The 15,170-nt window shown below is 42.3% G+C and overlaps 1 protein-coding gene across 1 annotated transcript in view; it reads left to right on the plus strand.

Moving 5' to 3' along the window:
- The first annotated feature begins 14,832 nt into the window (after positions 1-14,832).
- Positions 14,833-15,170, plus strand: part of Smco1 (single-pass membrane protein with coiled-coil domains 1) — a 3,380-nt gene continuing 3,042 nt past the window's right edge. Inside the window, exon 1 of the mRNA XM_021184354.3 lies at positions 14,833-14,942. Coding sequence (XP_021040013.1) covers positions 14,893-14,942 — 50 coding nt within the window. The 5' untranslated portion in view covers positions 14,833-14,892. The remainder of the gene's footprint in view (positions 14,943-15,170) is intronic.

Here is a 15,170-nt window from a genome sequence, read left to right on the forward strand (position 1 = left end):
AATCTTAAGGTTGTTTTGATTTGCATTTCCCTGATGATTAAGGATATTGAACTTTTTTTTCCCAGGTGCTTCTCAGCCATTCGGTATTCCTCATTTGAGAATTCTTTGTTTAGCTCTGAACCCCATTTTTAATGGGGTTAGTAAATTTTTTTAATCCTTTTTTATTATTATATGTAAGTACACTGTTGCTGTCTTCAGAGGCACCAGCAGAGGGCATCAGATCTCATTATGGGTGGTTGTGAGCCACCATGTGGTTGCTGGAATTTGATCTCAGGATCTTCAGAAGCACAGTCAGTGCTCTTACTCACTGAGCCATTTCCCAGCCCGTAATTGATGTAAAATTGAAGGTAAAATCTCTTACATTGGTACAGATTTTATATATTGATATAGAATCAAGGTTTTCATTGGTATAAATCTATATATTGATACAAAGTTTAAAATTAATATTGTTACTCTTAGATAGGCATTGTGCCTGTACAACTCATTTAAGAACAAAATGATTAGCTGGGCATGGTGGTACACACCTTTAATCCCAGCACTTGGGAGGCAGAGGCAGGTGGATTTCTGAGTTCGAGACCAGCCTGGTCTACAAAGTGAGTTCCAGGACAGCCAGGGCTACACAGAGAAACCCTGTCTCAAAAAAACAAACAAACAAACAAAAAAAGAACAAGATGATTAAGTAATGCAGGTGAAGGGCCAGATGGTAAACTCTTGGTTAAGTAAGATTCTAATTTAATTATAATAAAGTACTTTCAATTTACTCAAATAGAAATTGACCAAGCCTGCTCAGTCAGTCAACAGGTTCTCCAGAGCAGGAGTGAGAATTATAAAGAAAAAAGACAATCAGACAACATTATAGCATGACCTCAGTCAATTCTGAGACTGAGGCAGGTTTAATTTTTCCCAATCTGCTTTTATACCATTTTAATTACATGCAAATATTAAGGGCAGGCAGTACAATGAGGAATAAGCAAGACAATAAATATAAATAGTCAAGGAAAACAATAAACAATGTTCCAAGGTCACTGTCTCCAAGGGCCAATCAGGATGATCAAAACATCTGAGCCTACTTCCGCATCCCAGCCAAAAGCCATATTCATGCCTGAGGCTTACTTCTTTTGTTCCACCCTAAGATTAAGATTCCTGCCTGAACTTAACTTCTTTGTCAGGCCCTTAATGTCAGATTCCTGCCTGAAGCCCATTTCCTTGTCCTTAGCCAATGTCAGATTCCTGCAAAGTGGTCCCTAAAGGCTCTCCTCAAGAAATGGCTAAGGGGCTGGTAAAATGGCTCAGTGATTAAGAGCGCTGACTGTTCTTCCAAAGGTCCTGAGTTCAAATCCCAGCAACCACATGGTGGCTCACAACCATCTGTAATGAGATCTGACGCCCTCTTCTGGAGTGTCTGAAGACAGCTACAGTGTACTTATATGAAAGAAAGAAAGAAAGAAAGAAAGAAAGAAAGAAAGAAAGAAAGAAAGGAAGAAAAGAAAAGAAATGGCTAAGAGTAGCTAAGATTTAACAGTTCAATGTACTTTGCATAGATAGTCTTCAAAAACATCAAAAATCCACAGAATATGAAAATTAATGTCATTTCATTATTAAGGATCATTTGACAATGAGGTATATCTGCTCTCCAGGCAAGGTTGCTTATTGTGGCAAGGTAGCCATGGGGCAAAAATTGCCTATTCCAAAATATTTACCGAGAAAATGATATACTATGAAGAATAGTCAAGTAATAGCTCTGCCAAGACAGGGTAAACAATCCCTAATAGTCCTGCTTTACAGAGGTCTGTCAGCTGATCCTGGGCCAGAAGGTTAAAGACAGATGCTTCAGCATTATAAGAAATCAAGGCAGTCAGCTGTCTTTACAATTTGTTTAAGTTTTAGAAGCTATGTTTTGTGCTTCCTCTATACTTAGGTAATATTTAATTCATTCTCAGATTTCTGACAGGGTTGAAGACTAATTATAGTCCCATAAACAAACAAGTTGTTTAACATTAAAGATATGATATAGAAGTAAAAACATGGTTTTCAGATGATGTTACAGGGTAAAATCTAAACATAAATCAGGGATAGAATTATAACTCTAAGTTAAAAATGATGACAGAGGAAAAAAACAAAAAAGCCTGGCATGGTGGCGCATGCCTTTAATCCCAGCACTCTGGAGGCAGAGGCAGGTGAATTTCTGAGTTTGAGGCCAACCTGGTCTACAAAGTGAGTTCCAGGACAGCCAGGGATACACAGAGAAACCCTGTCTCAGAAAACAAAAACAAACAAACAAACAAGCAAACACATGATGATAGTGTATTTTATCTAATTGACGAATATAATGGAGTGGATGTTAACTGTATATCTTACTTTGTAATTTACATGATTGTTAGGGTTCTGCTCAATTTATGTCTGAGAGAATCAGGTTTGTTTTTTTTTTAAAAAAAAAAAGGAGAGAAAAGGGGAAATTTGGGGGAGAAACGTGTGGTTCTGATGCTTTGATCAGAAATCTGTGTTTAATGTAATTGAGGAAAATACGTAATTAAAAAAAAAAAAAAGAAATCTGTGTTTACTGATGCTAAAGGTCATCACCCCAGTTGGTTTTTGATCCATCAATAAAGATGCCAGTGGCCAATGGCTAGGTGAGAAGAAAGAGGCGGGACTTCCAGGTTCCCACAGGCTAGGAGAGAGGAAGAGAATACTTGGCAGGGGTGGGGTGGGGTTGGGGGAATGGAACAGACTCAGTGATGCAGGGGAGATTTTCCAATACGTAGGCAAAAAGGGAAAGCAACCTGAAAGCATCTTGAGCATCAAGGCCAAGGGGCTTACCAGGCAACTAAGCTGAGGGATGACTTAGAGGTACTGAGCTGAAGTAAAGGTAAGGGCACGCTAGCCGTGGAAGGCTTAATAGAGCCATAAGGCAGTTTTAAAACGAGCTAATATGTATATGTCTTTTGTTGTTGTTTTTAATGATTTATTTACTTAGTTCATTTATATGAATACACCATCACTGTCTTCAACAGATCAGAAGAGGGCATCAAATTCCTACAGGTGGTTGTGAGCCACCACGTCATTGCTGGGAATTGAGCTCAGGACCTGTGTTTTTAAACACTGAGCCATCTCCCCAGATGTGTCCTTTTCACAGATCTGAGATAGCTCCTGGGAGGGTGCGTGTATGCAACAACCAGGAACACAAAACTACATAGTACACTTCCCTACTTCCCCTCCCATCCAGATCTGCCCCTTTCTGTCTCTCATTAGAAAACAAATATGCTTTGTTCTTCCTTCCTTCCTTCCTTCCTTCCTTCCTTCCTTCCTTCCTTCTTCCTCTTCTACCTCCTTCTTCCTCTTCCACCTCCTCCTCCTCCTCCTCCTCCATTTTTGGACAGGATTTTTCTGTCTTGAGTTCTTGGCTGTCCCAGAACTCATTCTTTAGACCAGGCTGACCTTGAACTCAGAAATCCTCTTGCCTCTGCCTTCTAAGTGCTGGGATTAAAAGGATGCACCACGGGGCTGGTGAGATGGCTCAGTGGGTAAGAGCACCCGACTGCTCTTCCAAAGGTCCAGAGTTCAAATCCCAGCAACCACATGGTGGCTCACAACCATCCGTAACGAGATCTGGCGCCCTCTTCTGGAGTGTCTGAAGACAGCTACAGTGTATTTACATATAATCAATAAATAAATCTTTAAAAAAAAAAAAAAGGATGCACCACCACTTTCCATAAACAACCAGGCTTCTAAGAGATAATAATAAAAGAAGTTATAATATTATTAAAATAATAAAACAAAAACTAACATATCAGAACAGAACAAAACAGAAGGCCCAAGAGAAGGCACAAGAACCAGAGACCTGCTTATTCACACAGTCAGGAGTCCCAAAAATATACTAAACTGGAATCCATAGTATATATGCAAAGAATCTGCAGGGTAAACAAAGAACCAGCTTGCCTCCATTTTAGGCTTAAAAGCCATCTTATAACAAAGACAAACTAGGCTCATTTTCTCAAGGACTGGGCTATGCCCCACCTGTAAGCTTAACTACAAATGATTCTGTCGTGCTTGTTCTAGGAATGTCAATCATACCTTTATTTCAAAAACTTGTGTATAACCATCTTATTACTCTACCTTTGTTTCAAAAGGTTCTATGACTACTGGTGCTACCTTGTTCTGCCCACCTTTGTTTCAGAAGGGTATAATTTGTTATGCTTATATTCTGCTCCTGTAACCCCACCTATTTTGCCCACCAAACCCCTCATTTGGAAACTCTCTGCTCCTGAGCTATAAAATATCTTCCTCATATCACATCCCACCTTGGGCAGTGTACATTGATAAAAAAAAAAAAAAAAAAAAAGCTTGCTTTAATTAGATTGGCCATAATAATTTGGATCAGTGGCCTTTTTCTTCCCATTTGTGAGAATAACATAAAAGGAGAGGAGAAAGCCCGGCGTGGTGGTACACGCCTTTAATCCCAGTACTCGGGAGGCAGAGGCAGGTGGATTTCTGAGTTCGAGGCCAGCCTGGTCTACAAAGTGAGTTCCAGGACAGCCAGGGCTATACAGAGAAATCCTGTCTCAAAAAAACCAAAAAAAAAAAAAGAGAGAGAGGAGAAAAAAAAATTACGAAAAAAAAAAAGATGATGATGAAGGAAAAGCCCAGAAATCACATTATGAGACAAGGAACCTCCCAAGATGCCATTGAGCTCTTTTTCTGTTGGCCATTTATTGCTGGATGTGCAGCCTACCCTCCTTAAAACTATTTTTTCCTCTATGAGATTCCCTTGGAGAAAACTAAATTAATTTCCATTTGCAATTAGTTATCAATTGGAGATTTCTTCTGGGTTAGGAGTGGGGTCATGTGTTCACTTCTCTTATCTCTAGGACCTGATCTGGTGCAAGTTCATACAGACACTTGCAGGCCTTGTGCATGCTGCCTCAGTCTCTGTGAGTTCATCAAGAACAAGATCAACTTGTTGGGTTAGAGGGCGTTTCCTTGGTGCCCTCCATTCCCTCTGCCATCTCTTCTGTGGGGGGGGAGGGGCGGGGTAGAGGGGGTAGTCACTGATCTATGATTATGTGAGTGTAGCAGAATGTCATTAGGAGTCATGTTATTGATACTTTTTTAATTTATTTATTATATGTAAGTACACTGTAGCTGTCTTCAGACACTCCAGAAGAGGGCATCAGATTTCATTACAGATGGTTGTGAGCCACCATGTGGTTGCTGGGATTTGAACTCAGGACCTTTGGAAGAGCAGTCGGCACTCTTAACCTCTGAGCCATCTCACCAGCCCCACTTTTTTTTTTTTTTTTAAAGACCAAGTTTCTCTGTATAGCTCTGGATGTCCTAGAACTCACTCTGTAGGCCAGGCTCGACTGGAACTCAGAAATCAGCTTGCCTCTGCCTCCCAAGTGTTGGGATTGAAGGCATGTGCCACCACTGCCCAACTGATCTTTTTTTTTTAATTAGATATTTTCTTTCTTTCTTTTTTTTTTCTTTTTTGTTTTTTTCGAGACATGGTTTCTCTGTATCCCTGGCTGTCCTGGAACTCACTCTGTAGACCAGGCTGGCCTCGAACTCAGAAATCCACCTGCCTCTGCCTCCCAAGTGCTAGGATTAAAGACATGTGTCACCTTTAAAGGCGATATTTTCTTTATTTACATTTCAAATGTTATCCCTTTTCCTAGTTTCCCCTCCAAAAATTCCCTCCCCCCCCTACTCCCCAACCCACCCACTCCCATGATACTTTTTTTTCCTTTTTTTTTAAGAACAGTAGTGTTGAAAGATACTGACAGAATGTAAAAGGTCACAGAAGCCCTGAAATTGGCAAGACAGATGTTACTGTTAGCAGAACTAGCTTCATTGATTTAGAAAAATAGAGGTGCACAATGCTCTGGCCACTTCTTGAACCTGTGTGTCTGCCAATGTTTTGACCGTTCCTTGAACCATGTGTGTGCCCACTGATGAAGCCCATTGCCAGGTGTTTGTGATATTGGTTGCTGAGAAAGAGTCAGAAAATCTCCCCAGCAACCACAGCCCGGCCAATCCTGAGTTGCTACACCTGCACCAGACTCTTTCCTTGTACCCCTCCCATACCCATTTCTTGAGAATAGACATTGTTTAGATCTGGAAATCCCCTACTCCCCCCCCCCTTCTCCTTTCTCCCGAGGGCCTATAAAAACAGGGACCTCTTTCCTCTCGAGGTCTACTCCTCTACCCCTGCCTGGAATATGAGTTGTCCCCAGAGCTCTGGCTTTCCCCGAATAAAGCCTCATGTGGTTTGCAACAAGCTCGGTCTATCGTGAGTTCTTGTGTGTCCGATATTGTCCTGAGGCCTGAGCGAGGGGCTCCTCTTGGAGTCTTTCAGTGTTTGGTTTTACCCTAGGTCTCTGGGCTATCTAGTCTCAGGTTCTTGGTCATCCAAGCAGTGCAGAGTATGGATTCTATCTCATAGAGTGGGCCTTAAGTCAAATCAGATATTGGTTAGTTATTCCCACAAGCTTTTTTTTTTTTTTTTTTTTTTTGGTTTTTCAAGACAGGGTTTCTCTGGGCAGTCCTGGCTGTCCTGGAACTCACTCTGTAAACCAGGCTGGCCTCGAACTCAGAAATCCGCCTGCCTCTGCCTCCCAAGTGCCGGTATTACAGGCGTGTGCCACCACTGCCCCGTTTCCCATAAGCTTTGTGCCACCATTGCCCTAGCATATCTTATAGGCAGAACACCATTATAGATGCAAGGATTTGTGGCTAGGTTGGTGTTTACCTTTCTCCTTTGGTAGTGTGCTGAGTACCTTCCTGTACCAAAGATGCTAACATGTAGGGTGAGGCCTCCTATGGAGCTCAGCTCAACTTCTGCATATTCAATGAGTAGTGCAGTTGTTGTCTTTAGCAATGTAGCCTTGATGTCAGTTTGGGGAGAGCAGCTTCTAGTTTTGGCAACAGCTTGGGTTGTTTGCATGTTCCCATGGGACACTTTTGGTCAACATCTCCATCGGATGTAACCCACTCCTGGTACTGTTAGCTGCATTTGGTGTTACGAGATATACATTTGTGGTTTAGTCTCCCCCACCCCACCGCCCCGCCCATTTTGATGAGTTCATTTAGCTCACCTTCATTTGTGTCTACATTTCAGGAAGCTTCTACTGTATTAGGGTCCCATATTGCCCCTCAAATGGCTTTTAATTATAGCTATCTCTGCCCATATGCCTCTCTTGTCCTCCTCTTTCCTCCCTCTCTCTACTTGATCCTCCCATTCTAGTTCTCCACCCAACATGAGCTGTCATTTGTTTTGTTGACATTGGCCAATTTGAAGGATTTAATTAATTAATTAATTAATTTAAATTTAATTAAATTTAATTTTGAAGGATTTAATTAAATTTGAAGGATTTAATTTGAGATTAAATCTCAGAGTAGTTTGATTTACATTTCTATAATGCCTAAGAATGTTAGTATTTCTTTAAGTATTTCTTAGCCATTTGAGTTTCGTCTTTTGAGGATTATCTGTTTAAATCTATACCCCATTTTGAAACTGAATTATTTAGTTTCTTGAGTTCTTTATATATTTTGGATATTAGCCCTCTATTGGATGTGTAGTTGGTAAAAAAATCTTTTCCCTTTCTACTTTGTGCTAATGGTGGTTTCATTTGCCATACAGAAGCTTTACAGTTTCAGGTTTCATTTCCTTTTTTAAAAAATTTAATTTATTTTATTTATATGAGTACACTGTTGCTGGTGTGTTGGATCCCTTTACAGATGGCTGTGAGCCATGTGGTTGCTGGGAATTGAACTCAGGACCACTGGAAGAATAGCCAGTACCTTTTTTTTTTTTTTGAGACAGGGTTTCTCTGTGTATCCCTGGCTGTCCTGGAACTCACTTTGAATACCAGGCTGGCCTCGAACTCAGAAACCCGCCTGCCTCTGCCTCCCAAGTGCTGGGATTAAAGGTGTGCACCACCATGCCCGGCTCAGTCAGTACTCTTAACCGCTAAACCATCTCTCCAGCCCAGGGTTCATTATTTCATTATTTCTTCCTCCTCTTCTTCCTCCTCCTCCTCCTTTTCTTCTTCTTCTTCTTTTCTTTTCTTCTTCTTTTCTTCTTCTCTTCTCTCTTTTTCTCTTTTCTTCTCTTCTTCTCTTCTTTTTCTTCTTCTTCTTTTCTCCTTTTCTTCTTCCTTTCTTCTTCTTCTTCTTCTTCTTCTTCTTCTTCTTCTTCTTCTTCTCCTTCTCCTTCTCCTTCTCCTTCTCCTTCTCCTTCTCCTTCTCCTTCTCCTTCTCTTCTCCTTCTTCTTCTATTTATTTATTGTTATATGTAAGTACACTGTAGGTGTCTTCAAACACACCAGAAGAGGGAGTCAGATCCCATTATGGATGGATGTGAGCTGAAAGAAAGAAAACTAAATTCAAGACTTCAAAGCCCTAGCCAGAAGGTTTATTCAAGGCCCTAGTCAGAAGGTTCACAGACTTAGAGCCATAAAGAAAAGAGAGTCTCGACACAAAGGCTGTAAAGTCTTCCCAGGAACCAACTAGCCATTGAGATAAGAAAGGCACGCAAGGACAATCTCTGGACAAGCTCAGATGAGTAATGGGCCACCTGCTGATATGGTTTGAGCTTAGCCAGATGTCCTGCCTACCAAGATAAACACCCTCCCTTTAGAGTTACTATCACATACTGCTCGCTGATGTTTAAACTGCCCATTTGTGTGTAACTGCGCCAATTTCCCCTATGCCCCCACTCCTTTCCTATATAAACCCCTAACTTTTGAGCCTCAGGTTCGACACCACTATCTCCTGCGAGAGATACGGGTCAGCTCGGAGCTCCGTTCATTAAATTGCCTCGTGTGCTTGCATCAAGACGGTCTCTTGTGATTCCTTGGGTGCATGCTGACTCGGGACACGAGTGAGGGTTTCCCCACTAGGTTCTTTCAGAGCCACCATGTGGTTGCTGGGATTTAAACTCAGGACCTCCAGAAGAGGAAGAACAGACAGTGCTCTTAACTGCTGAGCCATCTGGTTTGTTTGTTTGTTTGTTTGTTTTTTGAGACAGGGTTTCTCTGTGTAGCCCTGGATGTCCCAGAACTCACTTTGTAGACCAGGCTGGCCTCGAACTCAGAAATCTGCCTGCCTCTGCCTCCAGAGTGCTGGGATTAAAGGCGTGCGCCACCACGCCCGGCGGGACATAACAGTCTTAAAGTTTTTCATCATACAAGACTTTCCTTTGCTTGATTATATTTAGCTCAAGGTATCTTAGAGGCTATTGTGAAAGGTGGTGTTTCTCAGATTTCTGTCTCAGTTTCTTTGTCATTACTGATTGATTTTTGTGAGTTAATTTTGTATCCAGATACTTTGCTGAAAGTGTATTTATCAGATGTAGAAGTTTCCCAGTGGAACTTTTAGGGTCACTTACATATACTATCATATTATCTGCTGTTGAGATGACCCACAAGTATTGTATTATGAGCTATAAAAAAGTGTGTCTCGGGCTGGTGAGATGGCTCAGTGGGTAAGAGCACCCGACTGCTCTTCCAAAGGTCCAGAGTTCAAATCCCAGCAACCACATGGTGGCTAACAACCATCCGTAACGAGATCTGGTGCCCTCTTCTGGAGTGTCTGAAGACAGCTACAGTGTACTTACATATAATAAATAAATCTTTAAAAAAAAAAAAAAAGTGTGTCTCTATGTTCTGAATTGTTAGTTGGAGCTCATCCTCTCAAAAAGAAAGGCATGCTATGCTGCCTTGGGGAAGGACCATATAGCCCCCAAAACCAACTGGTGGAGTAAGTGTGACTTTTTGTATAATAAAGAACTCGCTGCCACAACTGGGGCAGGAAGACCGGCTGAGCTAATGGGCAGACAGACACAGAAGGAAAACAGAATGGAGACAGGACAGAGCAGGGAGGTAAGGCAGTGAGAGCCACATGGCCACATGCATCCAATGGCAATGGCAGAGAAGTCAGGTTAAGTTAGAAACTAACTGAGAGACAGCCCCAGAAAACAGGCCAACAGCTTTAAACTATACAGCTGTCTCCTGGTCTTTATTACTAAACTTCAAGTGGGACCCAGAAATGCCCACAGTATCTGTCATACAAACAAGGGGCATGAGATTCAGGCTAGGACCCAAGATCCACATTGAACAAGAGTTCCAGACATGGGACCGGAGGAGAGAATCCAGGCACAGGAGCATGGAACAACAGCTGGTGTTGGAGAAGCTGAAGTCCCAAACCTCAGAGTCAATAATGTATGCTTCGAATGCCCAGTTCCAGAGGACAGAGTTTAGAGAGGCTTAAGTACTGAAATAAATATTAAGTTTATTTGTTTGTTTGTTTTTTGAGACAGGGTTGCTCTGTATAGCCTTGGCCAGGCCAACAGCTTTTAACTATACAGATGTTTCCATGTCTTTATTATTAAACCTCAAGTGGAACCCCCAAAGCCCAGAAAACTCATAGAGATCTACCTGCCTCTGCCTCCCAAGTGTTTGGATCAAAGGTCTGTGCCACAGCCACCTGGCTTGTCTTGTATCTTTTGTATTCTATTGGTGAAGCTTACCTCTGAGGTTCCTCTTCAAGTTCCTCACTTTTTCATTTCCAGATTTCCCTCAGTTTGGGTTTTTTTTTTATTGGTTCTCTTTTCATTTTCGGGTCTTGAGCGGCTTTATTCATTTTTGTTCTACTTTGTGTTCGAGTTTTTATAGATTTTTTTTTTGGGGGGGGTGGTTTGAGACAGGGTTTTTCTGTGTAGCCCTGGCTGTCCTGGAACTCACTCTGTAGACCAGGCTGGCCTCAAACTCAGAAATCTGCCTGCCTCTGCCTCCCAAGTGCTGGGATTAAAAGCGTGTGCCACCACTGCCCAGCTATAGATTTCTTCAAGGTATTTTTTCCTTTCCTTTTTAAGTACCTGTGTGATCATCATATAGTTGGTTTAAGGTCTTTGTCTTGTGTTTCAGCTATGTTGCAATACTCGGAGCCTGGGGAGGTAGGGTTGCTAGGCTCTAGTAGAGACATATTGTCCTGGCTGTTATTGTGTTTTTATGCAGGCATCTGTGTATCTGGTTTGACTTTGGGAAGTTTATAGTTCTAGGTGCCAATATCTGGACTTGTCTTTGTGGGATGAGTGTCTTGTTCCTTGGTTTCCATTGCCCTGCCTGGGTCTTAGGTGAGCATGGTGGCTGTGTGTCACCTAGTAGAAAATACTTCTGGAATCCTGCTAGATTTGGCCACTGGAGGCTCCAGGTACAATGTGTTTACTTAGGAATGAGGATGGGATTAAAGGGACCCAGTCTGAGGGAGTCCACAGGAAGGAGGAAAACAGGGTATCCCACCAGAATCTGCTTAGTCTCCTGTGAATGGGGGCAAGAGTGAGGAGAGGCCACAACAGATAATCTGCCACAAACTAAGGGAATGGGGGCGAGGGGGGGGGGCTGGATTTGGATGAGAGGAGAAAGAATGAAAGTATAAAGCCCTTAGTTGACCTGCTTTGATGGCCTATTGGCTTCTCTACCAGGCTTGGCTAGAGGGTTCTAAAGGAATGCCTGTTGGAGTTGTGTGTGTGTGTATGCGTGTGTGTGTGTGTGTGTGTGTGTGTGTGTGTATATGTGTGAAGTGATGAGTTGGGAGTGGTGGTGAGAAAGGTTAGAGGGGAAGATCTGTGTGGTCCACCGGAGGAAGGGGCAGAGAGGAAGTCAAGGCTGAGCAGATGGTCTACTACAGAACTGGAGATGAGACTGGGGGATTGGACTTGAAGTAACGAAGAGAGAGATGAAGACCTACAGTCACCCTACCTATTTCCTTTTTTTTTTTTTTTTTTTTTTTGGTTTTTCGAGACAAGGTTTATCTGTGTAGCCCTGGCTGTCCTGGAACTCACTCTGTAGACCAGGCTGGCCTTGAACTCAGAAATCCACCTGCCTCTGCCTCCCGAGTGCTGGCATTAAAAGCGTGCGCTACTACCGCCCGGCCCTACCTATTTCCTGACATGAGTGGCCTGTGGGTTCCCAGGGAATGCCTGCTGGAGCTTCAGGCTAAGATAAAGCAAAAAAAATTAAAGGTGCATGCCTTCTTATCTCAAAGATCCATATTAGAAGTGGATCAACCGGGCTGGTGAGATGGCTCAGTGGGTAAGAACACCCGACTGCTCTTCTGAAGGTCTGGAGTTCAAATCCCAGCAACCACATGGTGGCTCACAACCATCCGTCTGACTCCCTCTTCTGGAGTGTCTGAAGACAGCTACAGTGTACTTACATATAATAAATAAATAAATCTTAAAAAAAAAAAAAAGAAGTGGATCAACCAAACAAGTATTGCTGTTAATCCTAGAAAAAGCAGAAGCAGGAGGATCTCTGTGAGTTCAAGACCAGCCTGGTCTACAAATCTAGTGTTCCAGAACAGCCAAGACAAGAAACCCTGTCTTGAAAAACATGGAGAGAGCCGGGCGTGGTGGCGCATGCCTTTAATCCCAGCACTCGGGAGGCAGAGGCAGGTAGATTTCTGAGTTCGAGGCCAGCCTGGTCTACAAAGTGAGTTCCAGGACAGCCAAGGCTACACAGAGAAACCCTGTCTCGAAAAACCAAAAAAAACAAAAAACAAAAAAAAAAAAAGAAAAACATGGAGAGGCGGAGGCGGAAAATAAATCTTTAAAATAAAAAAAAAAAAAAACAAGAACAAAAATAAAAACAACCCCCCCCCCAACACACACACATACACATAGAAAAAGAAGTGGATCAACCTACTTCCCTCACAGAAATCTATTTTTAGATTTCATTCTATTTCAGATGTAGTCAAGTTGACAAGAATCGTCATCACACTTTCCTTCAGTTCCAAATTCTCAGGTAGTTTTATTGCCCTTTTAAAACTGTGTCATTACAGGGGTGGAGAGATGACTCAATAGTCAAAGTACTGACTGCTCTTCCAAAGGACCCTGGTTTGATTCCCAGCTCTCACATGACTGCTAACAGCCATCTGTAATTCCAGCTCCAAGGGGATGGGAGCCCTCCTCTGGCCTCTGTGAACACTGCAAGCACTCGGTGATCACACACATGCATACAGAACACACATATACATAAAAATAAACCTCAAAGCCTTAAAATAAAATAGTGTTATTATCATTAGTTTTATGATTTTCTGCCAAGGTTTTGGAGGTTTATATTTGTCTCAGATCTTGTTTTGTTTGTGATTTGTAATTTTATTCTCTCGTTTTGCAGTTGCCTCTCCACTCTGCTGTTTCCTTTGCTATCCCCCAGTATTTCAGCTTTGCTACCTTCTGCCTTTGTTAGCATATTTCCTGGGAGGGAGGATATTTGTCTCCCCATCATTCATTCATAGGTCTTATCTATTCATTTCGTGTTTATGATGCTCAGTAAGTATTGAGTGAGAGACTAAATCATTCAGTGTATGGACAGTGCACAACATTGGAGTAGGTGGCCTACTGTTATCCTCTATGATTTTTTGGGTTTGCATGTTTTAATAAATTACACAGTTTGGGGATTGTTTGAAATGGTCCAAGGGTGAGATGTGGCCCAGCTTTTTGGCCTTGAATTCATAGGCTGGGGAGGTTCTCCTGTGTTAGTTTCCTGAAAAGAGGACACTGAGCGACCACGTCACAGAGAAATTCTGTTCCATGTGTATTTTTCTATCAAGTCCTTGTTTAATACTACTGTAAGATCCCAATAGTACTCAGAGTTTCCACCATTGGTTAGATTTTTAACTTCAAGCCATCATTATCATCCTTAAGAAGTAAGGCACTCTTTAAAAACTGATTTAGTTCCTAATTTAGTAAGGAAGCTATCAATATATGAAACCTGGGGCTGGAGAGATGGCTCACAGGTAAGTACTGTTACTCGGACACAGTGGCACATACCTTCAGCAGATTTCTGTGAGTTACAGGCCAGCTTGGTCTACAGAGTTCAGAATGACTAAGGAAAGCTCTGTCTTAAAAAGGAAAGTGCTATCTAAGAATAAATAAATAAGTAATAAATACAAAAGGAAAAAGAAAAAAGAAAAGGAAAGAAAAAAGAAAGTGCCAGGGGATGGGAGCACATGTTTTAATCCTAGCACTAGGGAGGCAGAGGCAGAGGCAGAGGCAGAAGTAGGTGGATCTCTGAATTTAAGGCCAGCCTGGTCTACAGAGCAAATTCCAGGACAGCCAGGGCTATAGAGATACACTGTCTTAGGGAGGGGGAAAAAAAAAGCACTTGTTGCTCTTCCAGAGGACCCAGATTGGCTCTGCACCCAGATTGGCTCCCCAGTGCCCACATTAGATCTCACAATTATCTGTAACTCTAGTTCCCCTCTTTTTTTTTTCCCCCTGTGGTTTTTTTTTTTTTTTTTTTTTTTTGAGACAGGGTTTCTCTGTGTAGCCTTGGCTGTCCTGGAACTCACTCTGTAGACCAGGCTGGCCTCGATCTCAGAAATCTGCCTGCCTCTGCCTCTGGGGTTAAAGACATGCACCACCACTGCCAGGCTAGTTCCCCTCTTCTGGCACATGGTGCACACAGTTATGTACCCACAGAACACTCACATACAGCAAATAAATGAAACTTTTAAAATGAAAGTAATATCTCTATCAAATCTAACTGTAGAATAGCATATACATTTGTATGTCCTATATACATCGTCCAGTATAAACAAAGTTGTCTGGTTGTGTGTTGCTCTATGATAGCATGGTCTGTTTTCAGAGGCAAATGTCACAGTGCACGCCAGGACACCTGGGTTCACACCATCGATTCTTTGAAACTATATCTGGATGTTCAGGCTATTAAAAGCTTCATGGACTGGGTGACCTTCTGGGCAGGACTGAGATGGGATGTTTCCATCGCTGCTGCCTGTTGCCGAGTGGAAAGCAGCAGAAGGTTTGGGATCTCAAGCACCACAGAGTGTTCATCGTGCTGCGTGCCATTTCCTTCCCTTTTCCTCCTTCAGAAGATGACCCATGAGACCACAACCCTGATATCCTTGAAGGAAGCAATGAAAAGGTGGCACAGGGCTCCAGGGAGGGAACAAGCCCAGTCTGCTGCTCTCAGAAGACAGGGACTGAATAAAGAAAACCAGAAATAAGCAGGAAACAGCAGACACACTAATTAGAGCCGTGTTTACTAAAGTTCTTTCTGACTTGCAGGTTAAAAAAAATATGTAAACTGGTAATTTAAAAAAAAAAAGCTGGGGGTTGGGATTAGCTCAGTAATAGAATGCTTGTGTAGTTG

Source organism: Mus caroli, unplaced genomic scaffold (assembly GCF_978045245.1).
Source record: "Mus caroli unplaced genomic scaffold, Mus_caroli_1 scaffold_17, whole genome shotgun sequence".
NCBI classification, from domain to species: Eukaryota; Metazoa; Chordata; class Mammalia; order Rodentia; family Muridae; genus Mus; species Mus caroli.